Consider the following 15,333-nt stretch of genomic DNA (forward strand, 5'->3'; position numbering starts at 1 on the left):
ATCCCTGAGCCAGCAGTACAAGAAATAAAATAGTAAGGGCTGCTTCCCCATCGCCACATCTTAATGCAATGTAATGCACGGCTGATAAATTAAAACAATGTGAATATTCTTAATTACTTCCAGTTTAAAGTTATTAGTATCATCGTTATTTGCATATGAAAAGGAAGGCAGCCAAACACTAATTTCTCTTTGTGAATTCCTGCAAAAATGGCCAAGTTGTGCTTTGAAAGCCTTCATCTTACTGTCCTAATTGTTGGGTCTCTTTAAAAAACAACAGACAGCTCCTCTTCCTATAGTATCTACTCTCCAAACCTCTTTTGTTCACACCTACAAGGGAAGTTTTAATTTCTCTGAAGGCTAACCATATGCCTTGAGGTGCTATCTGTTCAAGGAATACTCAGGATACAGTAATTAATTCCGTAATGATTTCCCTCTTGCTTGAAAACAACAACAGCAAGGCAAGGAAGGTCTCTAAACCCTTTGGCAAATGTCGTTATTCTTCAGAGATTTCTTTTGTGAATAAGCCTTAAGTAGTAGCGAGAGGCGCTGAAGAGAGATTGCAGCTCTGGTGAACACATTGTTTGCATGGCCTTTCGGCATGCACTGGAACACGTGGAAGGCATGAATTCCAAAGCAGGCAAAAAGTCTAAGGTCCGGTCCTTGGCATCTCCAGGTAGGTCTCTTGAACCCCTGAAGAGCTGCTGGCAGTCAGTCTACTAGAGTGTTCCAGTGACAGAAGTCAAGCTCAATAAGGATGCTCTTCTGATGACTGTTTTAGGTGACTAAGCTTTTTCTTTTTTTAAAAAAAAACTTTCTCAGGAAGATACCCAATATAATGCTCAGGGTGGAGTTACCTTTAGTGAATTGAGGTCCAAAACCCACTACAGTTGTACCTTTAACACCCTTGAACTCGGACATTTTGACTCCTGAACGCCGCAAACCCAGAAGTGATTGTTTGTGAATGTTCTTTTGGAACTCAAACGTTCGACGCGGCTTCCAACTGGTAGACCCGGGTTGTATATTTGTGTAAATAAACCATATATCATAAAGACACCACAGTCTCCACTGTGTCTCATTGCCCAACAGAAGACACAGACTGTGGGCTAAAGCAACCCCTGAAATCCCTTGGAGACTGGGGTAGCATGGCACAATATAAATAGGATTTTAAACAATGTACTGATTTTGAACTCTGCTGCAGAAAAAGCTTTCGTGGTTCCTATTGGCTAGGGATTTAAAAGATGGGATTGGCCAATTTGAGAAGATTGACAGAAACAGGTTGGCAAGTGAAGCTCTCTACAGCTGAAAATGGAAGTATGCAAGGCACGATCTGTCCCAGTTCCAGAATTTTGTCTTTCAAAAATGAAATTTTAGATTTGAAGATGCTAGAGACTACAAAGCCCATGACAAATGCAAATTCTTTTAGGTACACAGAGACACAAAGTTGGAGGCAGGTGTGTAGGGAAGAAATAGCAAGAAAGATCAGATTGATTTATTTTTTACATGTGGAATCTGACATTCAAACGTTTTACAGAACTAGTAAAATGCAACAATTTTACTCACCAAAATAAGCCCCGATATTAATGAAGAAGTTCCTGTGAGAGCAACGTAGAACTTGGGCGTCAATGTGTTCAAAAACATACTCACTAAAAGAGAAAAAGAAAACCACTTAGTATAGGACATTTTCTAACCTTCTGCAGTTCCAACATTTGCAAGTCAAGTTAAAAGAAAATTTCTTGCTTTTTGAAAACATCAGAAACCAGAGCATGTTGCATTCTATACGAAACCTTAAAGGTAAAGGGACCCCTGACCATTAGGTCCAGTCGTGACCGACTCTGGGGTTGCGGCGCTCATCTCGCTTTACTGGCCGTGGGAGCCGGCATACAGCTTCCAGGCCATGTGGCCAGCATGACTAAGCTGCTTCTGGTGAACCAGAGCAGTGCACGGAAATGCTGTTTACCTTCCCGCCGGAGCGATACCTATTTATCTACTTGCACTTTGGCGTCCTTTCAAACTGCTAGGTTGGCAGGAGCAGGGACCGAGCAACAGGAGCTCACCCCGTCGTGGGGATTCGAACCGCCAACCTTCTGATCGACAAGTCCTAGGCTCTGTGGTTTAACCCACAGCGCCACCCGCGAAACCTTAATGCTTCCTATATCCAGCACAAAGCTGGACTAGAGAGGGCAGAGCAACATAAAGGCACTCAAGCCTTTGTTTCTGCAATCTATCTAGGCAGCTTTAATCTACCTTCTGGAAATGACATGAAAGACAGAGATTAACGAGAAACCTAACGTTGACTGCCAAATACATTCAGCATCCTTCTGCCAGCATATAGATGCGAGCCAACAAAGTTATGCTAGTATCTTGCTCAACCTGTCTCCTGAGCGCTGTTCTGTATTACAGTGTTAACAAAACCTAGTAGGCAAGCACGGAAGATTTCATGTCAATACTTCCCTTTCAGATCCCTTGCGTTAGCTAAGCAGCTACACAATGTCATAGCAAGGCAAAAGCAAAGCCTGAGCCAAGTGTGATGCAGAAACGCTTTCGTTACAGAGAGTGACTGTTCCTATATGTCACTGGAGCACAATTCTTTATGCCAGCACAATCAAGGGTTCTTAAGAATTTACTGTGCATGAAACCATTTGAACTGAAAGATGGGTCTTGTTTTAACCACCGAAGCACCCTGCTGCACATCTTTCTAGACTTCACCTCCTTTGTCAACCCTTGTTTCCGTTCCTTAAAATCCCACCCTCTTAGCTGCGTGTCTTTGGGGAGGGAAGGAAATTATTGCATAAATTGGAATCTCAAAACAGCACAGCAAAAAACCCAAAAACCCTCTGGGAGAACATTTTTCAGTTCACCTGTACGCAATGCCAGTAATTTCCACATTTTGCAGTGCAGACCATAATATAGGGGTGGTCATCCCGTAAGCCTCATGACCAAATGGGAATTAGAACTTGTGTTTTCCCAGTAATAGCCCCCAAATCTAATCACCATGCCACCTTGGACTCCCTTTACTGTCTGTCTGCTTCTGCTGCCTGAGCAGGAATAGAACAACTTCAAGCAAAAGGGGAAAGTTGGCTTAGTCACCAGTGCCATGGCTTTTTTCAGCCCCTTCCTCAAAGATTCACTCTCTTATTGTTTACTCATTTAGAAACGTACATCCCCAATGCTTCCGTATACCTGAAGGAGTGTCTCCACCCCCATTGTTCTGCCTGGACACTGAGGTCCAGCTCCGAGGGCCTTCTGGCAGTTCCCTCACTGCAAGAAGTGAGGTTACAGGGAACCAGGCAGAGGGGCTTCTCGGTAGTGGTGCCCGCCCTGTGGAACACCCTCCCAACAGATGCCAATGAAATAAACTATCTGACTTTTAGAAGACATCTGAAGGCAGCCCAGTTTAGGGAAGCTTTTAATGTTTACTAGATTATTGTATTTTAATATTCTGTTGGAAGCTGCCCAGAGTGGCTGGGGAAACCCAGCCAGATGGGCAGGGTATAAATATTAAATTGTTGTTGTTGTTAGTTATTATTATTATTCCACCAGGACTATAATAACGCTTTCACACACAAACACTCATCAGCCTGATGGGCGGGATATAAATTAAAAATTATTATTATTATTATTATTATTATTATTATTATTATTATGCTTTTTTAAAAAAGATCTAATTTTCTTTTACTAAGCATAAACCACAACCTGCTTCAGACAGCATATTAAAAACATTTTGAGGGAGCTTCCTCTCCCCAGTCAGACCCTTCCCAAGGTGATGGCTGAGAGCCACACAAGCGCTGTTTAAAAACTGCCAGTGCCAAGGCATAAGCAGGCGCCCAAGGAGGGCTGGGATGCAAGATCTAAGTGTCAGAGCTGAGGTGTGCACAGAAACACGCCGGAGCCAGGAAGACCCTGCTGTGTAGCCCAAGATACAAAGCTCTTTGTAGCCCTTTATGGAAGTTCAAGTGGGCCCCAAGGCCTGCGGAGGGAAGGAGTGCATGGTTTGAGAATACTTCAAGTTGCAGCAGCAATAGTTACTGCAGTGACACACAAAATCAAAGGCTCCTGGGTTCAAGCCTTGGCAGGTCCTAATGAGACTCGCTCTCAATTGTAAACCCGTGTTTGCACTTTACTGACGCACATTGTAAAGTGGGGCTCAAAAGGCCAAATTTTCTTCTCAGTAACAAAGCTATGAAAATAAGTGTTCTAGCCTAACTGCGCTACAGTGGTACCTCAGGTTAAGTACTTAATTCATTCTGGAGGTCGTTCTTAACCTGAAACTGTTCTTAACCTGAGGTACCACTTTAGCTAATGGGGCCTCTCGCTGCTGCCGCGCCGCCAGAGCACGATTTCTGTTCTCATCCTGAAGCAAAGTTCTTAACCCGAGGTACTATTTCTGGGTTAGCGGAGTCTGTAACCCGAAGCATATGTAACCTGAAGCGTATGTAACGCAAGGTACCACTGTATTTTTTTATGTGAATGATTCCCCCGCTCCTGTCACATTTCTTTTTTTTTTAAGGAATCTTCAACTGTATGAGTTCTAGCAGTATAGCTGAGACACATCATGGAGAACTAGTCCAATACGCATAATCTATGTAAACTCATGAGTTACTTGTCTGTCTTCAACCTTTGGGTTCCTCAGCAATCCAGTTCTTATCTTACTCTGGGATTTTAAATCTTTCTTAACCCGCAGGAGAGTGGAGGAATCGGGGTCAAACAGCATCTTCACACACATTTTAAACAAGAGACACTAGCATGGCCGATCTACTCAAGACCGTGTTCCCTTCCCATCGTTTCCTTCATCCAAAGACCACACAACCCCTTCTACCTGATTGATTGATTGATTGATTGTACTGTATTTATTGTCACACAGTACGAATACAGGAACGTTGTGAAAGTAAGGTGGGGGGCAATGTTGTGAGTGTACAGTGGTACCTCTGGATACGAGCAGGATCCGATCTGGATCCCCGTTCACATTCCGAAGCAAACGTAACCTGCGCCTGCGGGTCGCGATTTGCCGCTTCCGCGCATGCACGTGACGTCATTTTGCCCCTCTGCGCATGCGCGAGCAGCAAAACCCGGAAGTAACGCATTCCATTACTTCCGGGTCGCCACGGAGCACAACCCGAAAGCGCTCAACCTGAAGCATATTTAACCCAAGGTATGACTGTATTTAATAAAAACTTTTTATCAAATTCTTTAGTTTTCTAGCTGCAAGGTTTGGCTGGGATTCTGTGTGCGACAGAAAAAACACCCCCTCCCCCTCATTGTATAATAATATTTTTAGCTGAATATTCCTGATTCATTCTGGAGGTACTGGGTGTCCCTGTTTGGAGGTATTACACCCGATGCTCATTTCCTTGTTTCAAGCGCAGCAACCATCCGGTTTCCTTTTTTTCTTGTAGGACGAAAATGCACAGTTCGTCAGGCTCCAGTTCCTATAAGATGCAGCTGCAGAAGAGTCAACGCACCACATGAATCTAAATGCTTGCTAAACAGGCCCTTGCCAGGCAGCTGCAATTATGCTACATCTCTAAACTGCTGCGCTAATTTATTTCACTGCATATTAGGCTCACTAGATGAGACGGTGCTATGGAGAGCAACAAAGGAAATAAGTGCTGCTTGCCATAAAACATTTGACAGAGCTATAAAAATGATCAGTATCTTGGCATATGCGGCTGTCTCAACGAGCGAGGAGGAGCATTCAATTGCTAGACCTTTGCGGGGAGTGCTAACTATGATAACAGGCTTCTTCTCCATTTTAATATATGCATCCTGTTATGACAAAAGTTGTATTTGTCTAGAAATGCCACAAATCCCTCTCCAACATTTATTTTTTGTCAATATTTCCATAATCTAAATAATATGCATAAGGAAGCACATATGATTATTATTTTCCTCGTTGACATACAGATTTGATTTCAGTCAAAAGCACTTTGTCAATGTGTGTGGGGGGGGGGGAGAGAGTTATAGTAGGTATCCTGTTTACATGGCACAAAGGTTTATGAGGTTAAGCTTTATTGAGAGCAAAGCCAACAAACTAAAACCCATTATCGGGAGTCATTTAATGTGATTAATGGCTCTGGTTCTTTGAAAACACCTGGTCAGCACATTTCTCTCTTCTTCTTGTACAGAGGGTTTCCCTCTTCTCTTGAGAAAAGCAGAGCAACTCCAGCTGCACTGATTCTATGTGCTTTCAGTGTTTACAAGAAAGGTGGCTGATTATGACCTATGGTCAGTGCAAAAACACTCCTTTGCCCGAAGAATGACAGCAAACAGTACCTTTGCCAGCTGCAAGATCTCCCTCATATTGACACCTCAGGGTTCTCCCAGAATATTCATTTATTGAGTATTCGTCCTGATTTGTTTGCAGGGAGATTAGAAGATGTTGGTTAGTTAGTGAGAATTACAGTCATACCTCAGAAGTCAAACGGAATCCGTTCCAGAAGTCCGTTCGACTTCCAAAACGTTCAGAAACCAAGGCGCAGCTTCTGATTGGCTGCAGGAAGCTCCTGCAGCCAATTGGAAGCCGTGGAAGCCCCGTCAAACATTCGGCTTCCAAAAAAACGCTTGCAAACTGCAACAATCACTTCCGGGTTTACGGTGTTCAGGAGCCAAAACATCCGAGTTCCAGGGCGTTCAGGATCCAAGGTATGACTGAATTTCTAATTTTTCTTTACTGGGAGGTTAGAGGACGTTACATCAAAGTAAATGAAATCCCACACTTTCCAGGGCATTTCCCCATCACTTTCCATACTGCAAAAAGACCAGACTTTTTGGGAAGTGAGTTTGTTGCACAAGGCTTTCCATTCAACTGTAAGAGTATGATCTGAATTGGCCTGTATGTATCCCACCTGAAAATAGCAAAAAGTCAGGAAGCGCCTGAAGTCTCACATGAAGAATCTTGGATTAAAGGCTGAATCCTAATACAATAATCCTTTCATATGTATCCACGGCTTAAGTAGAAAACATACATTTGAATTCAGTGTTTAAGTTTTAGCTCCACCCTGCTTTCCTCTGTCCCATTGAGCTCTCCCATTACGACCATTTGCTTTCTTTTAAAAAGCAGATGATGATGAGGAGGAGGATACAAAGACACCTCTTGAGCATGTACAGAGTGACTTCCCTTCTACATTAAGCAACTACAGTCTACCCACACACACTGAGAATGAAGGAATGGGTCTGATAGTTAGCTTTCTTGAATGTATTCTGATGACACAGCCCAGAGAGACTTTTTTTGAAACGTTCTAAAATGTGTAAATTTGCACACAGTCATATAACTTAGGGGGTGGTAGCTTCAGCTGTCCAGTTTTCATCTCAGCGGGGGGGCGGGGGGCACTGCTGTAGAAATGGAGGGAAATCTTCCCAGGGTTTCCAAGAGCAAGGGGAAAAAACCCCTGCTATGGTGTCACAGCTACACTCTCCACACCAAGTTCCTTTCATGGAGGTAAGAAGTCAGGAAAACAGTTCAAAGATAACTCTTGAATCTTGGAAAGAAAGAAAGAAAAAGCTCAAATCAAGAAGGCAGCATGCTGAAAATCAGACTCAAAAACACCCAAAGCTCCATGGAGACCAAGGCTATAATTATCGACAAGTAGGAGGTTTACACTTCAAGTTGCTTGACTGCTCAAGCTGCATTAGATCTTTTAAAAACCGTTAAAGTGTCTTCAACGGTCATGTGTTCTGGCAAACAGAATTACCATCAAAGCCATGACTGCTCGCCGTCAAAAGCTAGGGTGTGATTTTGTAAAAAAAAAAAGAAGCAGCTGAGCTTCTTAAATCTGCAACATTTTCAAACTGGGACTGGGTCCAGCCCAAATGGCTCTTGCATTAATTGAAATGCATCATGCTGGCTGCTGTTTCTCACGTCTTCTTGACTTCGTTGCCCCCTGTGTAATTTCCCCCTCTTTCCCAGGGCCTGTTTTCTGAGCAGAGGGTTTACTTTACAGGATCCTGGAGCGAGCATTTGTTCTTGGGTTTCCCTGTTGGGAGTTCTAATTCTTGTTGATACTATACATCGTTAAGTTAAAAAGGAAACTCTGTTACGATTTCTGTTTTATTATATTTGATGTTTGTTTGTAAGCTATGTGGGAAGTGGGGGTACAAATCCAAGTCCAGAAAGACCTTTTTTTTTTTTAGTAGCTACAGCTTAAATGTAAATTTTAGTGCCTTTAAGTACTGATACGCATTGCTTCGATATCTCAGTAGCAGAAATTACATAAAGGTGTTGATTGACTACAACTCCCATCAGCCACAACCAGCAAGGCCAGCAATCAGAAACCCCAATTTCAGTTTGCTCTGATTCAGCTGTAAAACACAAATTTTCCTGGGGGAAAGTGGCAGAAGGAAGAAAAAACCCACTCTGACACAAACCTGGAAATCTCAGCCCTGTGTCTATAAATGCAGCACTAGGAAGTGTGGATAAGCCCTCATCTAGGCTAAAATAGTGCAAGACTCACTAAGGTATACATTTCCAAGGCCACATCCACACCATTAACTGAAAGCACTAAGATAAACAATCATGGCTTCCCCCCCTAGGAATTCTGGGAGCTGTAGTTTGTTAAGGGTGTTGGGAGTTGCTTAGCTACAATTTCCAGAGGGGAAGAGGGATTGGTTGGGATTCTAGGAATAATAAGTAATAATTCATGAAGACGTTATTTTCAGGATTAGCTCTCTTTCAAAGCTATCACAAGAAAAAGATGTTGCAACATAGGAAAGTAGTTCAGCTTTTGCTGTTGTTTGGTTTGAAAGCCAAGGAAAGCTTTCTCAAAACGAAAACAGGCTTGGAAATAAAACTTACAGTTGTTGGGAGGGGGCTGTTTTGTTTTCAAGTGAGCGCACTTGGCACTGAAACTGAAGTGGCTGTATACATTATTAAACATCACGGGCAGTTAAGGGAATAGCACTGATGACAGCTTAATGCCAGTAAGTGAAAGATGATCCACATAGTGAAGTTCTGCAGCAGCTTCTTAAAAGATTTTGGTTTTGGCAACTGTCAAGAAACAGATGTTCCAAAGGTGAGGAGCAGCCACTGGGTTAGACACCTAGTTCTTCTGAGCAGCACTGCACCCATAGGAAGATGGAGTGAGAGGGAGAGACAGCTTCTCCATAATTCTGTAGTAGCCCATGAAAAGCTCCTCCTGCATGTGTGGGGGCCAGTGGCATAGCGTGGGGGGTGCAGGGGGGCCGGCCACACCGGGCGCAACATCTGGGGGTTAGGGTTAGGGGGCGCAAATCCACGGGTTAGGGGGCGCAAATTACTTGCCTTGCTCCGGGTGCTGACAACCCACTCTACGCCACTGGTGGGGGCCCCTCTGTAAGTGTGGGAGTTTGTTCAGGAGGCTGCAGGGGAGAACAGGGGAATGTGTTCTCTCTCCTCAGTCTAGAGCAGCGGTTCTCAGTCTGTGGGTCCCCAGATGTTGTTGGACTACAACTCCCATCATCCTTGAGCTCTGGCCTTGCTAGCTAGGGGTGATGGGAGTTGTAGTCCAACATCATCTGGGGACCCACAGGTTAAGAAAGGCTGATCTAGAGACTCCACTAGATCTCACTCACCTCTTTCATACAGACTGGGCATACTGATGATTTAAAGAACGGTTATGCCCTTGGACAGATTTTAGAGACTGCATGAGACATGGAGATAATGCCTCCGGGATGTGTACTAGGCAGAGAAAAAGTGCAACTTGAAAACCTATGGGGTGCTTTGTGCAAATGCATCACTCTGCTGAAAGTGTAAAATGTCTCATCAAGGTTAGGGTTGCTTTTGATAACATATATGATTAAATTAAAATGTCACACAAGAGTAAAAAAAAAAAAAAAAAAGCTTATCAAGTGCCTGTGGACAAGAAGAGAAAAGCTATTCATACATGCATTCGAAATAATAATGTCTAATTAATTTTTTATTATTATGAAGACCTTTTCATATTTTGCAGCGTCATTCTCCAGGCTTCGCCACCAAAGATAATCAACACTGTTAATTCTCTTAAGCCTATCCTAGATATACTTCCAGGTAGTTCAAGAAAGAGTCTGTAACTCAGTGGCAGAACACATAATTTGGTTTGGTTTTTTGCAACCTTTGCTACAAGGGAGCCCTTTCAAGACAGCAGAACGACCCCACCTGAATCCTTTGAAAGCTGCTGTCAGTTGCAGGAGACAATACTAGGCTAAGTGCTCTTGGCCAACGTATTACGGGCCAAGGCTTGCTCTGACCTTTGCTCAGCCCTGGGGGAGAAGGTGTTACATGTCCAAGTGGACATGCCCCAAAGTGTAAAAAAGCCTTTCTGGAGAGAGAAAACAGCCTGCAAACTGGGCAGCACCATCAAAACGATCCTATCCCAAGTTGCCACCCACCATACCTCAGTTGGCAGAGGCACCCAGAGGTGAGCCACTGATCTCAATGCACAAGCTACTTAAAAATCTCAATGCACAAGCTACCCGAATTGAAGTAATTCGATCATCCAGGAACCCTGGTCATGAACTCTGTATGGATTTAAAAGATCAACACCAGCACTTTGAACCGTGCCTGGAACTTCACTGAGAGCCACTGCAGTCGCTTAAAGCAGGGTCAGCAACCTTTTTCAGCCGTGGGCCGATCCACTGTCCCTCGGGCCATGTGGTGGGCTGGACTATATTTTGGGGGAAAATGAACAAATTCCTATGCCCCACAAATAACCCAGAGATGCATTTTAAATAAAAGCACACATTCTACTCATGTAAAAACACGCTGATTCCCGGACCATCCGCAGGCCGGATTGAGAAGGGGATTGGGCTGCATCCGGCCCCCGGGCCTTAGGTTGCCTACCCCTGGCTTAAAGACTGGAAAGGGGGTCCCCCATGCCTGAAAGGAATGTGCCTTGTTTTATTTCCAGAATGCTTTATCAAAACGCTGTATGAATCAGGGATTCCTGCAGGACCTGTCTCAAACGTCCCCTTTGAAAGTGTGGAGTTACAATACAGTACTAGGAAAGCAAAACCAGCAGGTTATTTCAGTCTTGCTGCCGCTGCTGGACGCATGCCAAGGATTATTAGCTAAGCCCCAGAGAGTCATTACCTCTTCCCTCAAGCAGGCTGATAGCAGGCTTTTCACCTGGGAGCTTCCTTGGGTTAATTTAATAGTCTTGTCTAGGAAAACCCTTCAGAGATTGCTCTGCAAATCCCAGCCAGAAGGCTAACAGAGATTAGCGTCGCTATGATCTTGCTGCCTGTGATTTTAAATATACTGTTCTGATTCATGTCCAGAGCTGCTAACGACTGTTACTCGGGGAGGAAGGGATGCAACGGGGAAAGAATATGGAAACACAAAAAACAACAACCAAGTTTCCTCTTGGAATGCTGCAGCTATGAAAAACAAGTATTTCATGTTGGTTGCTAATTTGAACCGCAAATCCAGAAGACGACGACTCTGTGGGTAGCAGGTAAACCTCATGAGAATTTGAGATTTTGAGAATGGGGTCAATAACCTGTCAATATGGCACTGGGTTTATTTACTTCATAAAATGTGTACCCCACCCTTGATTGTGAAAAGTTGTATACATTACCTCAAAATGGTTTACAAAAGATAAAACAGTAAAAGCAAGACAAATCTACAACTTGATTTACAATCAAGATTTTTTTTAAAAAAACCAATTTAAAACATACCAAAGTTAAAATACTACAACAAATTGAAAATTACCTCAACTTCCAAAGCACCTGGTAGGCTGGTCTGAACAGAAATATTTTTAGCAGGCGCCAAAAAGAGTACCGTGAAGGTGCCTGATTGATCTCTTATTACCTCTTTTTGTCTTGTTGCCACCTCCAAAAAAACCGCACCAATCCATTGCCTTTAACTACTTTTGTCAGGAAATAGTTTAGCAAATGGGTGGGCAAGGCCCATGGCTGAAGAAGAGGAAGCCACTTTTTCCGGGGAGCCATCAAAGGTCAAGAGAAAGCTACCTAGCAATGCAAGATCAATATAACCAGGCAGGTCACCCCTAGGGATGAGGCTGCACAATTAACATAGCTTAAGAGTTTTGTGATGATTAAGTGGTATATAATTCTATAAATGGAAGGATAGCTTCTATTTGCTTCAGATAGAATGCTGGTCCTCAAGTGCTTCAGTGGAAAAGAGATCGCATTACTGTCCTCTGACTCAAGAGTACTTTAGTCGAACTGGAATCTAAAGCTGCGGAAATGGGCAAGTCCCTTTAAACAGAAGAGCTTCTCTCACTTGTGAGGACAGGTTGCAACCTTGTCTGTTGTTATTGGTTGCCGAAGCAACATTCCTAATTTGTTCCAGCTTAAGTGTCACACACAACTGACTGCTTCTGATTGCCTTGCCATGGCCCCTTTAGTCTACTAGAACCACCACCTTGAGCAGGTCAGACCCACAAAATCATGCAACAGCGAAGAGGCTGCAGGAGTTTTACACATGGAGAGTTGCCAAGTGCTTTGCTTCTGCTTTTCCTGACTCTGTTGCAATGTGCAAAACAGAGGCTCTCGACTGCGACAAGAACTGTAAGCTCCGAATGATGCCTGTAGAGGGTGAAATGTTCTCCCCAGGAACAAGATCTCAGAGTCCCTGCTCTCTATGCATTACAACAGAAGCTGGGGAAACAGAAATGCAACTCATTCGTGTTTTTTATACAATGCTACTGTTCAAAAGGAACAGACCAAACAGGAAGGGAGGAGGAGTAGCATTGTGGTAGGTCCTCCGCAATGCTGACAGAGAAAAGGCGGTACTACTCAACACCTACTATGCCTCTGTCTTCATCCAAAAGGAAAGCAGTGCCCTCGTGATAACAGAATAAATGATGCAAGGAGGGAACTGCAGCCCAAGATAGGAAAAGAGGTAGTAAGGGAACACCTAGCTACTTTAAATGAATTCAGATCTCCAGGGCCTGATGTGCTGCATCCAAGGAGCTCATAAAGGAGCTTGCGGATATAATTCTACAGCCTTTAAGAATTCTTGGAGAACAGGTGAGGTCCCTACAGACTGGAGGCGGGCAAGTCTTGTCTCCATTTCAAAAATGGGAAAAGGGAAGACCCAGGTGACTACCAACCGGTGAGCTAGAAGGTCCTAGAACAGATAATTCGACAGTCGGTTTGTGAGCATTTAGAAAACGATGCTGTGATTACTAAGACCCAGCATGGGTTTCTCAAAAATAAGTCATGCCAGTCCAATCTTTTTTTTTTTTTTTTTTAGGAATTACAAACTTGGTGGATCAGGGAAATGCTGTGGACATAGTGTATCTTGATCTCAGTAAGGCTTTTGACAAAGTCCCCCATGATACTCTCGTGGAAGAGGGGACAGAGAGGAGAAATGATAGCCGTCTTCAAATATCTTAAAGGTTGTCACATGAAGGAGGGAGCAAGCTTGTTTTCTCCTGCTCTGGAGGGTAGGACTCAAACCAATGGCTTCAAGTTGCAAGAAAGGAGATTCCGACTAAACATTCAGAAAGACTTTCTGACAGTAAGAAAGAAAGCTGGGGCAGGAAGCTCTGCGGGACCTCTGAGGAGTCTGCCTGCGCTCTCCCACTCAGCGAGTGCCCCCCCCCCGGCATTTTGTCACCCCCCTCAGTGGTGACACCCAGGGCAGACCGCCCCCACCGCCCCCCTTCCTCTGCCCCTGCTTTAGTCACGAAGAAAAAACATTTATTTTCTGCTAAGCCTTTGGCTTTTCATTATCTGTATCCTCTTTTTGTGGGTGAGATGTTTTAAACCTGCATTTAAAAAAATATTTATGTGTTTTAGATTTCCCCCCGTTTTGTTTTATGCTGGTTTAAATGTAAATGTTTTTTAATTATTGTGGTAATTCACTATGAGTCACTTTTTAAAATAAAGAAATAAAAAGCAACTAATAAGATATATATCTATCTATCTCACTCCGCAGCCTATGCATGTTTAACTTGTGCACATTCAAGATTTCTAAGCTTAGCAAAAAAAAGAGTGGGGGACAGAAAGGGGGCAGGCATTGGGAAGAAAGACTTTGGCAATTCCATCGACCATTGAACCCAATGCATTTGACTATAGACAATTGGGATTTAGCCATGATCCTTTGAATGTAACCCCTGTGTACACTGCAGGCTTAAAAAGGTAAAGGGTAAAGGGACCCCTGACCATTAGGTCCAGTCGTGACCGACTCGGGTTGCGGCACTCATCTCGCTTTATTGGCCGAGGGAGCCGGCATACAGCTTCCGGGTCATGTGGCCAGCATGACTAAGCCGCTTCTGGCGAACCAGAGCAGCACATGGAAATGCCATTTACTTTCCCGCTGGAGCGGTACCTATTTATCTACTTGCACTTTGACATGCTTTCGAACTGCTAGGTTGGCAGGAGCAGGGACCGAGCAACGGGAGCTCACCCTGTCGAAGGGATTCGAACCACCGACCTTCTGATCGGCAAGTCCTAGGCTCTGTGGTTTAACCCACAGTGCCACCCGCGTCCCTACATTGCAGGCTTACACACACACACAATTACAGACTGAATCACTGAAATTTCAAGAAGGCTGATGATTACGAGGAACATGGAAGTTAAGAACTGCTGTGTATAACAAACACAGCTTTTAAAAATCTACAACCTAATTATCAAAGTGAATAAGTACATTAAGAAAAAATATTTAAATAGGACAGGCTTGAGCTCCTGAAAAATCAGTGCCAACCATATCAATTAAATTAACAGTAAATTAACCTGGAAGCTACAAGTCAAGGAAATGCTGCAAAATACTTTGTAAAAATTACATTTTATAATCTTATGTTAGCGAGTCTCAGATATTTCAGGGTGCTTTTTAAAAATACCCAATAAACACTGCTGTATTTTGAAATCACAGAACTTCCAGTTTCACTCAATTTCTATACAAACCTTCCTATATACTGGCATTCTTTTGCTAATTCTTTTAAAGTGAAAATATACTGAACTTCAAAGATAAATAAGATCAATTTCTATTTCTTTAAGCAGCATTCCTACAACATGTGAAAACTACCAGCTTCACTGGAGTGGATATTGCAACAATACCCATAACTTTCATAAAAGCACCCAGTTCTGCCACTTTTACAAGGCTTCACACAAACTTCTACCACTATCAGCGTGACTCTTGAATAATGGCAATATCTGATAACTGGGATCAAAATATAAAATGAACACACGCAATTGCGTTTGAAGCAGCCCTATTTCGTAAATGACCCTTAACACATTTGCTACATGGTGCAATTTCTGCATAGGTTTCTCAAGGAATGGCAATGCATGTATAGAAAAGATTTCTAGTTTAAAGATTCTATTCTACACTGACCTGTCTAGTTGCTGCAGGGCAATAAGGAGAGAGGCAGCCCTGTTGACCTGGGCACTTCTTGTGGCTGACCAAGTCAGGGCGAG

The 15,333-nt window shown here is 43.4% G+C and overlaps 1 protein-coding gene across 4 annotated transcripts in view; it reads right to left on the reverse strand.

Moving 5' to 3' along the window:
• Positions 1 to 15,333, reverse strand: part of ST7 (suppression of tumorigenicity 7) — a 104,351-nt gene that overhangs the window by 43,482 nt on the left and 45,536 nt on the right. For all 4 annotated transcript variants that reach the window (XM_083574545.1, XM_083574544.1, XM_083574546.1 and 1 more), the window contains exon 2: positions 1,561 to 1,643. In XM_083574545.1, coding sequence (XP_083430671.1) covers positions 1,561 to 1,643 — 83 coding nt within the window. The remainder of the gene's footprint in view (positions 1 to 1,560; positions 1,644 to 15,333) is intronic.

Source organism: Podarcis filfolensis (assembly GCF_964270895.1).
Source record: "Podarcis filfolensis genome assembly, chromosome: 10".
In the NCBI taxonomy this organism is placed as follows: Eukaryota; Metazoa; Chordata; class Lepidosauria; order Squamata; family Lacertidae; genus Podarcis; species Podarcis filfolensis.